The sequence below is a fragment of the Netta rufina genome (assembly GCF_964035555.1).
Source record: "Netta rufina genome assembly, chromosome: 7".
Lineage (NCBI taxonomy): Eukaryota > Metazoa > Chordata > Aves > Anseriformes > Anatidae > Netta > Netta rufina.
Genome location: NC_140130.1, coordinates 26,466,203 through 26,483,618, shown reverse-complemented (window position 1 = coordinate 26,483,618; position 17,416 = coordinate 26,466,203). Strand labels below are relative to the sequence as shown.

Below are 17,416 nucleotides of genomic sequence, written 5' to 3'. Positions count from 1 at the left end.
GTGTTACATATTCCTTGCATGGGTGAAGAGCACCAGAGAGGGTCAAGACTGATGAGACTGGGAGGTGTTACAATATGAGGAAACAGCAAAAATCAACCTGTGAGGTGGAGCGTTTAGCTGGCATATGATTGAAACTAGAAGTAGAAGGCAGAGCTAAGAAGAGCACAATATCACTGGTATACGTTATGGGCAAAACATAGTCTCTATCAGGTTATTAATCCTAGCACAGAATTAATGTTCATGAAGGCCATCTGCAGTTATTCATTCCATGCTGGAAATTGGTAGTCCTAAGGCTGTTGCTTGAAGAAGAAAAACAAACAAACAAAACACACACACACACACACACAAAAAGAAAAAAACAACATGACCACTCAACAGTGGTGCTGGTCAAGAAGACAGAATAGATATTAAAAATCAATTATCAAGTATATTGTTTTCTAACGCATTCAACAAAGAGTTGAGAAAAGAACAGTATGTACACAAATAATGCTGAGAGTTGATGGTGCACCAGTGAGAAAAATGGGCAATTATTGGCTTAAATCTTTTTCAGTTCTGTGACTTAACCTGGGACAGCTACACTCTCAACTGAAACAGATGCAAATTTACATACAGAGCATAGATGTCTGAAACATTAAAGGAGAGGTGCTGTTTTGCCTCCATTAGCAACGGCCTGTTGTGATTTTTGAAAACAGCACTTAAATCCTATAGGACCAATCCTTCTGGCACAGTTTCAGGTCAATCTAGAGGTAGCATTGTAAAATTCAGACCCCAGGAAGTTATAGCGAACAACTTTAAAAATTTGATTGCATTCTTCTGTTTGAAGAATCTCTATCACCGTGGAGCTGTAAAAGTTGTTTGTTTGAATTTAGTACCCTGTTGTGCTGTGTCAAGTGGAAAGCATTCCCAGAGAAGACCTAGGGGTGATGAGAATACAGCTGATAAAATGTATCCAAGATGAGAGCACTGTTGATGTAAAAGAGAATGAGTTGGAATACCAGGCACATCGTTTTGCACGGTGGGTCTTTAATAATGATGATTAGACATTAGGCACAATGATTTTTCTGGTCTGCATCCATGTTTAGTCTAGCTTGAATAAGTACAGCAATGTTTTAACATCATGTTCACATAGTGTTCCTAGGACTAAATTTGCAATAGTGAGTAGTGCAAAACATAGATCCGTGTCTTAGTTACGTGGCCACAGACAGCATCTGTTGCTTTCTTCCTGTTGTGTTATGAACCTGATCACCCGTGTGCAGACTCTCTCAGCACCATGCTGCCCAGCTAGTTCAGCATTGTTTTTAATGAGACTAAATATTTTTTTTTGCCTAGGGAGAAAAGACAGGTTAAACGTAATCCTTGCATTAAGTTTGGAACTAGCACTGAAGTAAAGCATGAACTTGGGTCAGTACCCTGTGCAGTACCATATAGCCTTTCTAGATGCATTTGTGTAGCAGATGAAAACAAGGTCAAAACAAAGATTTAACCTAGTACTAAAAGTGGGTTGGTAGTAGAGGAAAGGGGTGTGTGTGTGTGTTGGGGGGGTGAGATGGTGTGGACCAGCTGAAGATACGTTTGAGAAAAATGAAGCTATGCTTACTCTACAGCTCCTCCCAAAGTTGCAGAGATCTTTCACGGGCCTGAACTGGATACTTCAAAGAGCAATAGTTTTGGTCCAGCCACTGATTTTCATCTTAAACCTATAGGCAGGCCTTTACAACCTGGATCTTAAAAGGTAGTTATGGGTCAGGAGTTCTTATCAAACTGAAAAACTTTTGGTTTCAATTAAGACATCATGGCTTGCAAGGTATGAACTACCTGTCTTTCCTAGAATAGCTACTGGGAGCTGGTTTCATCCGGGAGATGTGTAAAACAGGTTTAAATACCTCTTCTGTCAGTCTGTTGTTTCCCAGGTGAGTGTACTAACTCACCTTTCCTTCTGTCCTTTTTTCTTCTGGGGCTTTTCAACTTTATATAAAGTAATTCAAACAAGCAAACACTTTTAGGGCTATACCATGGCTAGTGCTCACCAAGCATGCAATAGAGCCAAGAAGTTTTGCTCTTGGCTGTAATCACAAAGCGATGAAGACTTTTCTCTCCACTTCTATACGTGTTATGGCAGAAAAAAACTACTTCAAATGCTGTTCCTGCTGAAGAACAGAGGTCTTGCATTTCTCTGGAATAGGAAGAGCCATCTGTATTCAGACAAAAACTGGCATAAGACTGGATTTTCAACTTTTTTATTGTCTCTAATTTGCTTGTTGTTTTCTTCTTGCCCTTGTTGGGTTGTATTGATTGGTAAGCAGTAAAGAAGGGGGAAAAATACAGTCCCAGGGGAAGAAAAAAAAAAACAAAGAAAATAAAAAAGGCGAGACAGTATTTTTCATTTCATTACTGTGTTCCTTCACAGCTGTATTCTGACATTTAGAACAACATAATATGCATGTCTCTGTTCATTAGGTTTCTCAGCACTACATAGTGACAGCCACAGAGAAGGGGGAGGGGGGCAAAGAAAGGAAAGAAAGAAATGATCTTAAACATGAAGTAACCTTTGCAGGCTAAACAACAAAGAAATGAGAACAGCGAAGGAGAAATACATTTTCTGAAAGAGTAAACATAACCAAAATCATGGCCTTGAATTAGGTTATTCAAATAACATTATGAAGGGGAAAAGAGAATACTGAACTCAAGGCAGAAATAACTAATTTTCTGCCCAATGACTTGTTTTGTATGCATATCTTTGAGCAGATCTATTACTAGTGTTTGAACCAGAGTAAATGACACAAGGAGAAGACTGCTGAAACTAAGGATTGCCTTAAAGCTGGGTCAGGAGCTGATACATGCCCAGGAAAATGGGAAATTTGTTCTAGCAATAAGTATCTACACCATGTGCAGGTATCTAAGCTATTACATAACGAACACCTTCATGTATATGATACAAGGTGTTGTCAAATACAAATACTAGCTTTGAAATGTTAAATGTTATTTAATCATAATTTTACTCAGAAGCTAGTATATAACAATGTTACTTCAGATTTTAAAGGTCTAAGTTGCAACAACCATGCATATTTTAATGGGTCCTGGAATACCTCTGATTGTAGAAGAATTGTTAGATACACACACACACACACACACAAACAAACCAAAAACAAACAAACAAAAAAAACCAATATGACTTTCACCACGTTAGTTCAAAGTTCAAAACCAAGACATTTCAGCTCTCTGGACGTGGGAGAAAAAAAAAAAAGGAAAACAAAAAACACAACTCATTGGCAGTTTTGTTTACTTTTGCAATGTCATTATTTCTGAGATGTCAATTACAATTTCTTTTTTTAAATTAAGAAATTAAAGTTCTCAATGGAGTTTTCTTTTGTAGAAATGTGGAATCATAGAATCATCTAATCATTAAGGTTGGAAGAGACCTACATGATCATTTGGCCCAACCAGCACCCTACTACCACTATCACCCAATAAAGTTTGTCTCTAAGCACCACATCCAATCTCTCCTTGATCAACCTCAGGGACAGTGATGCCACCACTTCCCTGGATTTATGATCTCTCCTCAAAGTTGGGAGGGGGAGAGAGAAGTCAAAACAATGAGAAACTCGTGAAAAATAATTGTTTAATTCTAGCAGTTGCAAGTTGCTAATTTTAGTAATCCAGAAAATTAGGCCTGACTTTAATTCCTAGGTTTTACAGACGGGGGAAGTGGGCTTCATAAGATCTTTCTATGACTTTCCCCATGTCAGCTCAAGGCAAAGAATGTGGGAAAACCCTACTGTGTTTCTTACTTATTCTTCCTAGTTTCTATGCCTGCTATTTTCTGGTCTACCTCTAAAACTACCAGATGTCAAAATATTTGTTAGGGGAATATTTATTAGTCATTTATGTCTCTAGTTCCTCTGGAAAGCAGAGGAGGATGGTGCCAAGAAAAGATAACAAGGCTTGCAAAAAGATATAAGCAGCTTCCCTGCAACTGTCCAGCTGCTTTGCAGATCAAGGGAGGCTGGAAGCTGAAAGCATGTGCAGCTCCCACATCATATGGAAGGTCTCTACGCAAGCTGGTGCTGAACCTTGTTACTGATTTTACCATTGTTTCATCAGAAGAGCGGTTATTTGGAAAGGCTTTACATACTCCCATGTGCTCATACCTCCTTCCTCTTCTGTTTCCCTTTTACCCCTTTAAGTTTCATTCACTTGTGAAGTAGGGGATTTAAAGAATTGTTCAAAGGGGTGAGGGATAGCAGTGACATAGTCTGGACCCAGACACACAGCTGCCTGTCTGTCACCAATTAACATTCCTAGGAAAGAGGAGATTGAAATTTTAGCACTTTATAAAGCCTTAATTGGTTTGCAAATCATATGTGCCCACTGCTGCTCTGCCATCTGGGGGCTAACAATGTGCGTGGTGGCCATCTCTTCAAAGAGAACCTGCTGGTTGGAGGGAGGCTAGATGGCACTGAGGTCAGTATGTTTTTGGGAGAGTGTGGGGGGGTGGTATCCGTGTCAGGATGCCCTTGGGAGTCAGCAGGCATAAGGAAGCGGTGTGTGTGCATGTGAAAACAATTGACATAAACTGCTCTCTGTCATAGCTGTTGTCCTTGGGGTCCCTGGCTAGGGCAGGAGTTAACCAAGAGGCTGTTTCAGGGGGACATGGATCATTTCCCAGTTTTCTGCAGGGTGGCTGTCACTGGAGTGTCATGCTGGGATCCATGGCCGATGGTCAGGGCATCTGGAGGGATCTGGAGGCAGCTTGCTGTAGTGGGGTAGGACTGGTGGGGAGCCATGTGAGGGAGGCACTGAGGAAATTAGGCCTGGAGACAGACTAGGAGTCACACGGGCTCAGTACTGAGCTGTACCTGGAGTTGCAGGGAGCCCTAGGGCAGGCCCATGGACTCAGCTCTTGGAGCTGCAGGGCTGCCCTCTGTGCCACCCTGGGCAGGCCTCATCTGCCCATTGGTAAAGGATGGAGTAGGCTGGTGGCTCCTGAGGGCTGTGAGGTGTCCCCACAGTGTGTTGGGGACTACCACTCATAGCTTTGGTGTGGGGAAGCCTTGGGCATCAGGTACCTAAATGGAGACCGTAGAAGAGCATCCCCATTGATTTCTGGAACCATTTGTGCAATGTCACCAAATTATAAAACTGGGGTTCCTGCCCTTGTCTTCTGCCTGGTGGGGTTTGCACTTTAACAGCTAGAGTTTCCAGCCAGTCTTTAGTGCACAGCAGGATGAGGCTCTTGTTTTGGATGCAAAGCAGTAAGTGGATGTAGATGAAGATGGGAAGCAGGAGGTTAAAATGGGAGTGAGCAGGTAGGAAGGGAGGCTTCTTCCAGTAGATGTCATAGAAGATGGTTGGTTCTGGTCGACTGCTGTTTTTTCAAGTGCTTCTCCTGTTTTCCCCATCAGCTGCATGTGACTTGTGTTCATTCAGATCACAAATGTTTTGGACTGACCTTGTTTGTGCTATGAGGAATTTAACTTGTGCTGTAGAAATGAATAAATCTGTTTCTTAAATGCATATAACCTGTTCCCTTTGCTTTCCTTTTCCAATAGCTATATGCTTATGTCCTCAGCTCCCACATTACCATGCTTTTTCTGGTCCTTATATACTGAGCATATCAGAAAAGATTCTGTTGCTGCTGTGGTGGGTTCAGGGCTATTTGCTTGTAGGAGGCAGGATGGCTTTTGCCTTTGGAAAATGGTAATGGCAAGTTCTGTTCCTTTCTCTCAGTGCAAGCAGTGACTTGGATAATCCTCTGCCATACTGCTGCTAGCTTCCACAGAGCTTATAGGGACTGAATTTTCTCCAGTCCTTGGCTTCTCTGCCAAATTGTTAGAAACTAGCTGATGAAAATTAAAGTTATCAAGGGAATAGAGGGGTGCATATCTGTAAACCTAATTTCTTAGGAACCCAGGTTGAAGATGATAATGTATATAGATCAGGGTTTTTGTCAGATGAGAAGTGTTGTGCCTCTTCAATTTACTGCAGTCTTAATGGGATAGGAAGGAGGAGATGTATGGTGATCTGGTAGGGAAAAATACAAAATAAATTAGTAGCAATAATAATAGTCTCATAGTTTGTCCCAAATGTAGGTCTTGTTAAAGGAGCTTATCATCTTGAATGCCAGTTGTTATTATTATTATTATTATTAAGCTTTAACAAAAGAGCAGACAAATATTTTACTGGAAATTCTTTTTGATAAAATTACCCTCCTCCCCGGCAAGGTAATTTTATTCTAGAAGTGTCTGTTTTGACAGGAGGGAAGAGCTGTTTATCAAAAGAGCCAATAAAACTAAATGTGGAAACATTTCCATTCTGGCTAAATCTAAAGCTTCTCACTGAAGTTATAGAAGTGTCAGTTATTGGAGATATTTGGAGGTCCCTAGTTCAACCTCCTGCTCAAAACAGAGTTATCACCAGCTTTAATAAGGTCGGCCCTATTTTTATCTAGTCAGGTCTTGAGAACCTCCAACAATGGAGGGCTCTGCAGGTGTTCTGGGTAGCCTGTCCCAGTGTTGAAGAATTTTTTTTCATGGATATTCTTTGCTGATATCCAGGCAAAGTCTCCCAGGCCACAGTGGGTGATCATTTGCCAGTTTTTTTTTTAATCTTTAATCATCTGCCACAAATGGAAAATTTGGCTGAACACAGGCTAGTGGGTTATCCATGCATTGCAGCTGTGAAAAATATCAACAATTTCAGTGCTTGTGAAACAGAGCAGAAAGTAACCTACCACAGAGCAGATCTTATCTGGTATCCTAAAACAGTATGTCTAGCACGTTAACTCCTTCCCATGCATTCTTCTTCCTAGGGTTAAGGGAAGAACCTGTTCACAAATGGAGAGCAGTTGAGCAGAAAAAGGTCTGACTGGCTCAAGATAGACCTCTGCAAATACTCCCCATGTCAGTTTAGGCAAATACTTTTAAGAATTCATTCAATTATGTTAAGCACCCATTAAAGGAATCCTAAGTCCTCCCTGGGGTCATTTCAGTTCTATAAGATTGTAATTGTTTGAGACTAATCATGATTTCTTCTTTTGCCTTCAGGTGATTCTAATTCTGACAAAGCTGTACGACTACAACCTGGGAAGCATCACAGAAAGCTCTCTTTGGAGGTATGAAGATAATTTGAGCTAATAATTACCACCTTACTTAAATAGGAGCATCCTGATTCGATTCTTTTATTGAATTTAATTGGATTTTTTAAAAATATGCTGGAAGGTTTGTAGCTTACCCATCTCTCTTGTTTCTATTCTTTCGTACTTAAGGATGAAGAGGCTGAAGTCTTGATTGTTTTGTTTCAGCTAGATAACACTTCACGAACCTGCTGTCATTTGATTTCCCCTTTTCTATCTTATTCAGAATCAAATCAACCAACGGGTTTATTTTTAGAACTCAACAGCCTCAGGTCCTTGTTTATAATGAAGAATCTCATGGCTGTCTACTGCCCAAATGATAGTTATGAAAAGTCAGTGCTGTTAAGACTGGGAGCATGTTTGCATTTAAAGTTTGCTCAAATGAGTATTCCAGGTCTGTTTTTTCAGAACTCATAGTTTTAGTACCAGATTATGGATTTCTACTCGTGTGGTGATATCTGCTGTAGTAATTTATAGGGGATGCCTTGTGACTTTTGATTTCAAAAGCATATCATGCACATTTGCATTCAAGGAGAGCAGGTAGTACTTTTTTTTTTTATTATTATATATATATTTATTTTATTTTAAATAAATCTCAAAAATGGATCTAAGGGGTGTTTACTTCATATTTTTTTAGTGGTAGCATCAGGAGCTGTAATGGATGAAAGGGGAGTTTCTCATACTTCCATTTACAAAGCTTTGGTGGGCAGACTAGGGCTTTGTTTGCAGGTTTGATAGAGGTGGACAGACTACTGTATTGATACAAGAAAACTACAGTTATTTTAAAACTAAAACTTCATGTGAGATTGAACTTGTTTTGATAAACTTGTTTAGGAAAGGATTTTCAGCTCCCAGGAAGAATTTTGTGTCAGAAGTAGAAAAAATAACCTTTCTGTCCAAGGAACTGAGTAGGGATTTAAGAGAAAAACAGAAGAGGGATGTGGTCTGGAGTGTGTTGTAAACTCAGTGTAAGTGCTCTGCCACACTAGTGTGCAGAAGAAAAGTGCATTATTTCTCTCTGCCCAAAATAAATCTAAAAAGAATTAAGAAAAAAAAAAGAAAAAAGAGGGAGGAACCACCCCCAAACTAAAGACATATCAAAACTTCAAGAATTTTCGTTCTAGCAATAGGAACACACAAAATTATGATTTTGAGGCGTTAAATAAATAGTCTCTTATCTTACTGCATGGATAGTTTAATTTTTCTATTTCATATACATCACTGCTGGGGCTTGAGATCAAAAATGGTCTTATTGTCTCTACTATCCTTTTCCTGTTATGATATGCGCATTGAGGAGCTCGACCTAGGATCTCTCAGGATTGATGCTTTTGCAGAATTTTTCTAAAGGGGCTATGGAATAAATTGGTTCCACAGTGGTTTCAAGAAATAATATTCATAAATGCAAAATCTGTTATTTTTATTTTCTCTTACTAACCTCACTTGTTTCTCTCTGAAAAATCTCCATCTGTTCTATTAGTCATTGAGAAAGGCATGGTGTTTCACCATGTGGAGAAACCTCCTTCCCTGGTGCTGAAGAACTACTTGTGATGCAGTACAGGATTGAGTTGAGATACTAATTTAGGACTAAATATAGTATAGCCACATAGGAGAAGAGAAAATACCTCTTATTGAGGTGTATGAACTTGGGCACAAATGTACTGATGAGTTTATGCTGTTGCCTGTTCCAGAACAGGGTTCTGTGGAGTCTGAATTTTACCCTTATTAAAAGAGAAGAGACTGTGAATATCACTGGAAGGTTGTACGAGAATCTGGGACTTTGGTGGTATACCAGGCCTAGATCTAGTGAGTGTTGTGCACTTGTCTATACTTCAGACTGTCCTAATGTTAGAATGTGACATAACATCAGAAAAGCTATATTATTTCCTCTAATCCTATTGCCAAAAAGTAGTATAGGAGAGACTATATGAACAGGAGCTTCATATCTGACACTTCCTTGTAACATTCTTCCAGCCTTCATTCTTTAGGTTGACATTTAGGGTCCTTCCTCACCCTTCAGTTTAAGGTCTGAGTCTGAAATTTTTTTTGCTTTTAGTATGTCAGGGGTTTTTACTAATATATAAAATGTTTCAATTCTCAGTGGTTTCAAGAAAGAATATTCACAAAAGTAGAATTTTACTAGATATAAGCTAAATTAGTATTGTCTAGAGTGTTTTAATATTAATACCCTTGACATCTTGGAGCAAAGAGTACCATAGATTTGAGAAACCTCTTGGCTTGTTTTGAACATGTCAGCTCTAGTTTCACTTGACACATGTCACTTGTCAGGACTTGGTTACAGCTGCATGGCCAACCATCCAGTATCCCAGGGATAATGTTTTTGATTAGGAGATATTAGAGGGGATCCAGGACAGCTAAAATGAACATATGTATCTTTGCAGTGCTCTGCTATTATTCTTGATTGGCTCTTTGGTGTTCGTGACTTCTCTGTCACCAGTGCATTTCTCTCACCTTGTTCCTGTTGCCTTAATTCAGGCCCAGGTGGTTACACTGTGTTCTATCCCGAATCTGGCTCTGCTGTTAGATCCATGCTCACCATGCAGGCATGTGTTTGGTTCTCTAATAAATATCCCTCTCAAGATCCCATGACAGCTTCTCTGTTCTTTCTGTAATGGAAAGAAATGACAAAATGGGCATATCTTATTATTTAATGTACCTGACAGGGAGGTTAGTAGCTGTCGCACCTCCTGGCTACTTAAGTGACATGTTAATTTACATCTCATTGATTGTTTCAAAAAGATACAAAAATGGGCTTGAGTGATGGGAAGAAACATATCTTGCACTTCAATTTATTTCTTGCCTCTAGGTTTGATGCTAGGGAATGGAAGAAATCATGATCTCATGTCTAGTTTGATTTCTGATGTCAAGAGTTCTGTTTCTGAAGGATAGAGGAGAAAGACAGGTAATTCTGCAGGTACCCACAACTGAAGAGGAATCTTTGCCTTGAGAACGTGACAAAGAAATACCACCGTTGCCTCCTGTGCAGAGTGCGTTCTGAAAAGGTTGATGAATGATGAGAGGCGATTTAGAATCATGTCACAGACACGAGTCATTTGTGCTATAGCTGGTTATAAGCACATCTGTCAGTGGAAGGTATAGTTGGGTGATTTAAGCAGTTTTGTGACTGATGGGACTGTAACCATCTATAACACAACTATGCCATTGCCTACAACATATGAATCTGTCTTCTTTATAAACACACTGCTACCTACTAGGATGACATTTCTTTGTAATTTTTCAGCCAGTTTAACTACAGCTGGCTGCAGTACTAATGGATGGAGATTGCCCTTCTGAAACGACCGATGAATTAAGACACTACTGGTGACAGACACAAAAGGACAAAATACAGTAAAAGGAAAAGAAATAAATTCTATACAATCTTCTAAAGTACTGAAGTTCAGAAGCTCACCAAGCTTTAGATGCCAAGTGAACTGCTGATTCTGTATATGGTAAATTAAATTCTGTATCAGGCTGGGCTTGACTTTAATTATGTTATCATCTCAGCATACTTTTTCCACTGTTTTAGTTGAGGTGATTTTATTTATTTACTTATTTATTTATTTTTATATAGAAGAGAAAGAAAACAGGGAGGAGAAAAGACTATCTTTCACTGAGCAATTAACTGAGTGTACTGGGTTTATTTCTCTTCCTGTCTTGGGTATCTCTCCGATCACAAAGAGGATTAAGCAGTGAGTGTTAGGAGAAGATGTTTTCTTCACTGGAATAAGATAAGCTTATGTTTGCAGTAAATAAAAATGTCAGAATAGTCACTATGGTATGCATGAGCTGCAGACAGTGGAAGGGGAGGACTAATCTTTTTTTTTCCTGTTTGCATAAATATGATACTCTGGAGAGATGTACAGGACGCCTTCCAACAGGACCTTGAGAGGCTGACGACCAATGAATGTTGCCATTAACCTCTTTCTTTTCTTATAGTTCCGTATTTGGTTAGAAATTACTAATTTCTTAGAATTTCCTGTAAATGTAGCAGTAATTAAACTTTACTTTTCAGTCAGTAAGTAGGAAGATGTAGGGTTTATTTGGCTTGAGAATGTTTATGTCTGAACAGATATTTTTTGCTCTGTTAGTTCTAGCAGTTACTGATGATGCTTCTGTACTTGGATGCTGTACTTGAACTCTCAGCTTCCAGTTCAGGCCTGCTGGTAGCTTCCAGCCTGTACTCCACAGTTCTTAGTTTCTGCTATAGGGAAGCTTGTACGTATGCTGTAAATGAATCTCAAGAACTATGGAAAAGACTCATGCGTCACATAGGTCTAGTTTTAACTTAACCATATGTAAAGTAGGGGATAATAAAAGTTACTTTTTTTGAGAGAAGTGAATATTGGATGCATTTAGCTAACTAGTGTCTTCAATATTTTGAGGATCACATGGTGATAAATACTAGATAAAATGTCACAGGTCTCAGAACTCTAGGGCTCTGTTTCTAGATTTGTCATGGCCTTCTTTTTTTTTTTTTTTTTTTTACCCTTGAGCCACAGTCTTTTAGCCTATCTATCAGTTTACTAATCCCCAACTTCTGGCACCACCGACACACGTTATCTTGCAATTCTGTCCCTTCAATAAGAGAAACTGTGTATTTACAACATTAAACTAATAATAATAAAGAGAAATAATAACAAAAAAAATCCTTAGAGCATCTCCACTTCTAGGTATAGGAGTAGCTTTCATTTCTTCCATAGTGCTACTTCATAAAATAATGAATTCACTGGGAGTTGAGTGTAAGATGACATCTCTTGCTCAAGGAACTGTAAGAAACATGCTTTTAAAGAATTACTGCTATGTCCTAATTTTGTTCCTGTTCTCTTCTGCTATTAGCCACTTCAGAAGACAAGATACTGGGCAAAGGCAGACTTGAAGTCTAAGTACCATCAGTATTGTGTATGTATGATGAGTAATCTTGCAGTCATCATCATGAAGGGAAGTGATATGGTGAAAACGCTTGTTGATGGAAATAGGTTTGTGTTAGTATGTCAGATCATGAAAAGGAGCAATGGAGTAACAGAAATCATTTCCTCTTACAGCTGCTATAGGGATAGGAGTTATAGGGAGAGAGGTAGATAAAGACTGAAGAGCCTTTCTGGGTACAACCTTGCATTATTAGCCAAATGATGCCTGACAACTTCATCTTGAATCTTGTTTGAAAAGTCTCCTTGTTTTGACTGTATGTTTACATCTAAAAAATATTTCTAAATAATATAGATGCTTTGAAGCCTCATGTATTGTTGTTTCTCCATGAAATTTTCTGACTCCTTGCAACGTGTGTAAGAATGCCCTCTTTTCAGACCAGAGCTATGGCCATCCATGTCATCTTCAGTACTGTTGACATGTTTGTGAAGATTTTCTTCCTCTTTACTATAAAGTCCTTACAGCAGGAGACTCCAAATTTTGGCAGTATTTTCTTCCTTTGAGGGGAATTTCCAGTAAATGTCTGTTGCTCTATTGTCTTGCTGCACATTGTATGCTGGTTCCTTACTTCTGTTTTGCAGATGGGCTGTTCTCCACGCACATTTTTCTACGTGCTGAGCTGCATTAGTAAGGTCATAACCTGTGGTTTAGTGACACAGTGTGCTCTGCAACAGCAGATTAGGGTCTTTTAGATGGAGTAGATAGGAGAAGCAAATCCACATGAGAAAGGAACTGACAAAAGGGGGGAGGGGAAGTCAGTAAGTACATTTTAACCAGCAGTTCTGTGGGAAAGGGGAATGCAAAAAGGACTATTTGAAATGCTTTTATCTATAAATATGATGCTTCAGTTGCTCAGTGTGACTGAATCACTTTCCTTAACTGAATATCAGAGCTTGATAAATGCTGCTGTATTATCTCCCACAGGTATTTAGTGAAATTGTAACAATAACACTTCCTCATGTCTTTTTATTTTATTTTCGTTTTTGCTTCTGGAAACGTGAACTGCTGGATGCTCTGTGTATAGATGCTGGAGAGCATCTGTAAGGAAAGGAAAATATCTACATGCTCAGCTATTTTTGTAGGAAGAATTATATTTTATAGTTTGATAGCAGCAGGAGATCTGATTCTGCTGGAAGCAGGCTTAGAACATGGATTTCATGTACTGACTGAATGTGAAGCTGAGTGTAACCTTTTTCTTGGTTGATGGGACTGTTCAACCATCAGGACCCCTAGGGACTTTGTAGTCTCTACAGCTATCAGTTTTTCACATGAATGCTTATTTTATTCTGGTGACTTACAATAAAAATTTCTATCACAGTCAACTCTTCCAGTTGGTTGTCAGAGTTTTCTGGGATGTCTTGTCTGCTGTCAAAAAGAGTTCCAATAAAACTGGAGAGAGGGAGAAACAAACAATAACAACAAAAACAACCAGGAAGTTTTTTTTTTTTTTTTTTTTTAATTTATTTATTTAAGATACAGCCCACAGCAGATGCTTTAACTGATCCTAAGTTAGTAGGATGTGAAAATCTTATTGAATTTTACCATATTCTTACCTTCCCTGAAGCGTGAGGGCCAGGATAGCTCTTGCATTTTGTGACCTGACTTCTACCTTGATTTAATCAACGGCAAATAAGTTGTGCCTTGGCAGCATGAGGAGTCATACTCTGATATTTTGAAGGATCAGATTTGGCTGAGGATTTAGTGATATGCTCCTCATTGCCTGGTCTGTATTGATAAAAACTTTCAGCACTAATGACAATAGAAATTTATTAAGAATATTAAAAATATGTTCTCTGTAGCAGCCAGTTGTGAAATGTAGGAGTGCTATCAAGTAAATAAATAAAAAAACACCAATCCATTTTCTGCATGAAAAAGCATGTAAATCAGCATTATGAATATTAATGCTGACATATATTATAAATATACTGTAAATAACAGGTGCATAGTGTTCATGCTGCTTTACAGACGTATAATGTTTAAGTGCAGTTTGTCATTCTTCTGTAGATTAGAAAATGAACTTTTACACCTGTGTTTCCCAGACTGTATCTGTTTGTGTAAATGAGACTTCAAAAAAAAAAAAAAAAAAGTAAACTGAATTATGGGATGTATCTATTTGTTCTGTCTGTGTAATAAATGCAAACAAGCTAGACTTGATATGCAAGAAGAAACAAACAATGCTGGAGTTACCAGTTCATAAACAGAAAGCAAAACACTCTTAATGTTCTTATTTTTTTCCCCACTGCACATACTTTTCCTTTTGCAAGGATGTGTAAAGATGTACCTGTCTTTTCAGAGGGATATATACTCATCTAGTTGCAAAAAATGTATTTGAGTCCGAGCTTGAGTAAACCAAAACTACTCCAGTTTATACTAGCTTGAGCTCTGAGGTCTTCAGATCCAGGTACCATATTTCTGTATCTGTGCCTTGGGAATTGCACAGGCAAACAACTCAAAGTTTATTATTACTACAGAAAGAGCCAGATGTATCTTTTGGTGTCTCTTGAAGGATATAATGAAACAACTGTACATGATATGCTGTAAAAACGCATATTTAAATTGACACCAAATATTTATTGCATAGTATAAACTGACTACTCTTTACACAAGAGCACAATAGCTTGCTTGGAACTGACCTTTTTTTCTGATTTCTCTAATCTACCAGGTAAGAAATGGACAACAGAGAACAGGAGGAATAAAGCCCACAATTAATCAGCTTGTATCTTCAATATTGATAGCAAAGAGGAAATAAATACTGTGCTTTGCAGGGAGCTGGAGCAATTAGGGTGAGGAAGGTTTATTTTGCCTCTTGTCATTCAGCTATCCTGGTGGGAGCAGGCAGGTTCCACGGAGCAGACAAACCTCGTACCCTTGATGGCTTCTGTGTACTCAGTGCTGAGAAGGTTTGTGCATGTCTGACAGGGACAGATAAAAGAAGTTTGATTCCCAGTGAGCAAGGAGGTAATTCACTGCTACAATTCCCCTTACAAAGGCTTGGAGAAAGTGTATGGGGATTCAGGAACTTTTTTTTTTTTCCTAGCTGACGGCCTCTTCCTGCTACAGTAGAGAGTAATTTTACTGGTAAGATTCATTAAAATGATGTGTGAAAATATGCCTTTTCGATTATCAAAGTCAATTGTCATGCATTCTAAGATGATACAGTGCTTTACCAACAGAAAGTAAAAACCCTTTTCTGTCACCCCTTATTTTCCTGCTGCCCCCTAAATAAGTTTGTTTCATAAAGGAGTGGCATTGAATTTTCCTAGCATGCATTTTACTGTGTGCTTCATTTTGAATCTATGAGAGGCTAAATTGAAAAGAAGAAACTCAAAGAGGTCATATTGTGTATTAAATGACTTATAAGGAAAGAGAGCAACTTTGATATCAGATCTTCCCTCGAGGCAAAATTATTGTACCATGTTGTTAATTCTACTAACTTGCTTTTACTTCTGTATTTTCGTGTCCACATCTGTATGTGTGTTCCCATTTGTTTCCTTCTGTTCTTTCTTAAAGCCTGAGCTCCTAGACTCAGGCAACTGTTCGCAGTCACAGCCTGGTGGTGGTGATGGGAGAAAGCCCAACTTCCTGGTTTTCACATGGTGAAGGGAAAATTAAAGGACTTAATCTCCTGTACTGACAGGAAAGCCCAAATATATTTTTAAAGTTTGATTACATTTTTTATTTATTTTTTTTCTTAAAGTGATGTCTTGACTAGGAAGGCAAACCAGGGTGGGCTGGAAGGAGGATCAGAATGAGGTGGATTCCTCCATGATCTGGGCATCTGGATTCTTACTGGAGGCTGAGATGTCAAATTATGACATTTTTTGCTTGGATTCTGCCTTAACACATGTTAATCCTTGCAAAAGAGTAAGAAAAGATGAGATTTAAAACCATTCATTTTAAATAGTCTCTCTTTCTGAACATCAACACAGAAGAGCTTTTATGAGTATAGACTCTGTAGAGTTGCTGGAAAGAGCTGCTAGATAGGAGAAACATTAAAAGCAGCAACAAAATGAAGACTTTGTGAACCACATTTATAATCTTTTCTTCCTTATCTTTCTAATTGTGTTTGTGTGTTTGCTCTTCTCTTCTTGTGGCTTCTGGGAGGTGAGGGAGGAAAAATCACAACTTTTTTTTTTTTTTTTTGGTCACTCTCTGTGGTAGCATTATTTAAGTGGAAGCAATATTTTTTAAACTACAGAATAGATATGATTTTTTTTTTTTTTTTTTTTTTTTTTGTGTGTGTGTGTGTGTGTGTGTGGAGTTATTCCTCATAATGAATTTTCCTTGCTAGAGTCTTCAGGAGGTGGTCGGCTATTTTTCCTAGCCTGCCTCCAGCAGTGCCCAATAAATGCCAGCTATTATCAATGTTAAACTCTCAATATGTAACCCACTACCTTTGGGATAATGTTTTTTCTTGCCCTGCTACAGAAATCAGCTTATGCTCTTAAGCATGAGTTTTGATGACTTGCAATATTAACATAAGCAACTATTTAAAAATACATATTATAGGCTATTGAATTATTGGCCCTTTCCAGTGAGCACATCTGTGGCTTGTAAGACTCTGACCTCCTTTTGTTGTGAGCAGTGTCTGCTGACTATACGCATTGTGAAAATATCATTTCTCTTTGCTTCCCTGCCAAGGCTCGAGTGACGATGTGCTCTCTTGTTATGAGGCAGCATAAAATTTAGAGGCTAGTCACGGTGAAGGTAGTAAGAAAGAAACTTAAAGACCTCAGTAAATTTCCCTTCTAAGTGTTCCCTTTTCAAAGGTAAATGGTCTTATTCTTTGTAATCTCTGATTGTGTGTTAACAGCTTTCACAATGCTAACTTTTTTTTTGTAAAAAAAAAAAAAAAAAAAAAAAGTACATTACAGTTGCAGTGCTTTATGTCCCTTAAAGGAGTCAAAGGAGGAAGAAGCCAATACATTTTTTTTCTATTTTTCTTTAAAATCCACTACCTACTCAGCAGATATATACTGTAAATTCAAGATGTGGATGTTACACGAAGCAAGTGTGATGACACAAGTGTTTTAATAGTCTTTGATTTATTTCCCTAAGTGCTTTATTAAGATGATGCACAACAGCATTTGGAAGCCAAAAGCAGTCTTAGGAGAGACTTAGATGAGTTATTTTCAATCTCTTGACTTTTCTTCCTCAACACAGTAATTTGTTTGATTGGGGAAGAAGGGCCCTGGATTCAGAACAGGGATTCTACTTCTTATTTAATGTTTCTTTGTGAGTTAATCAGCCCAGTTTGTGGTCTGAGTCGGTAGGAATATGAATGAACTCACTGTGATACAAGAGAGCTTCATGGTTCAGAGAAAGGATACTGCCTGGGTT

At 38.5% G+C, this 17,416-nt stretch overlaps 1 protein-coding gene across 1 annotated transcript in view; it reads left to right on the top strand.

The window, feature by feature from the left end:
• LOC311211165 (VPS10 domain-containing receptor SorCS1-like) overlaps nt 1–17,416 on the top strand; it is a gene marked incomplete at both ends in the record, with an annotated part of 286,853 nt that overhangs the window by 85,726 nt on the left and 183,711 nt on the right. Inside the window, one exon of the mRNA XM_084289719.1 lies at nt 7,044–7,111. Coding sequence (XP_084145845.1) covers nt 7,044–7,111 — 68 coding nt within the window. The remainder of the gene's footprint in view (nt 1–7,043; nt 7,112–17,416) is intronic.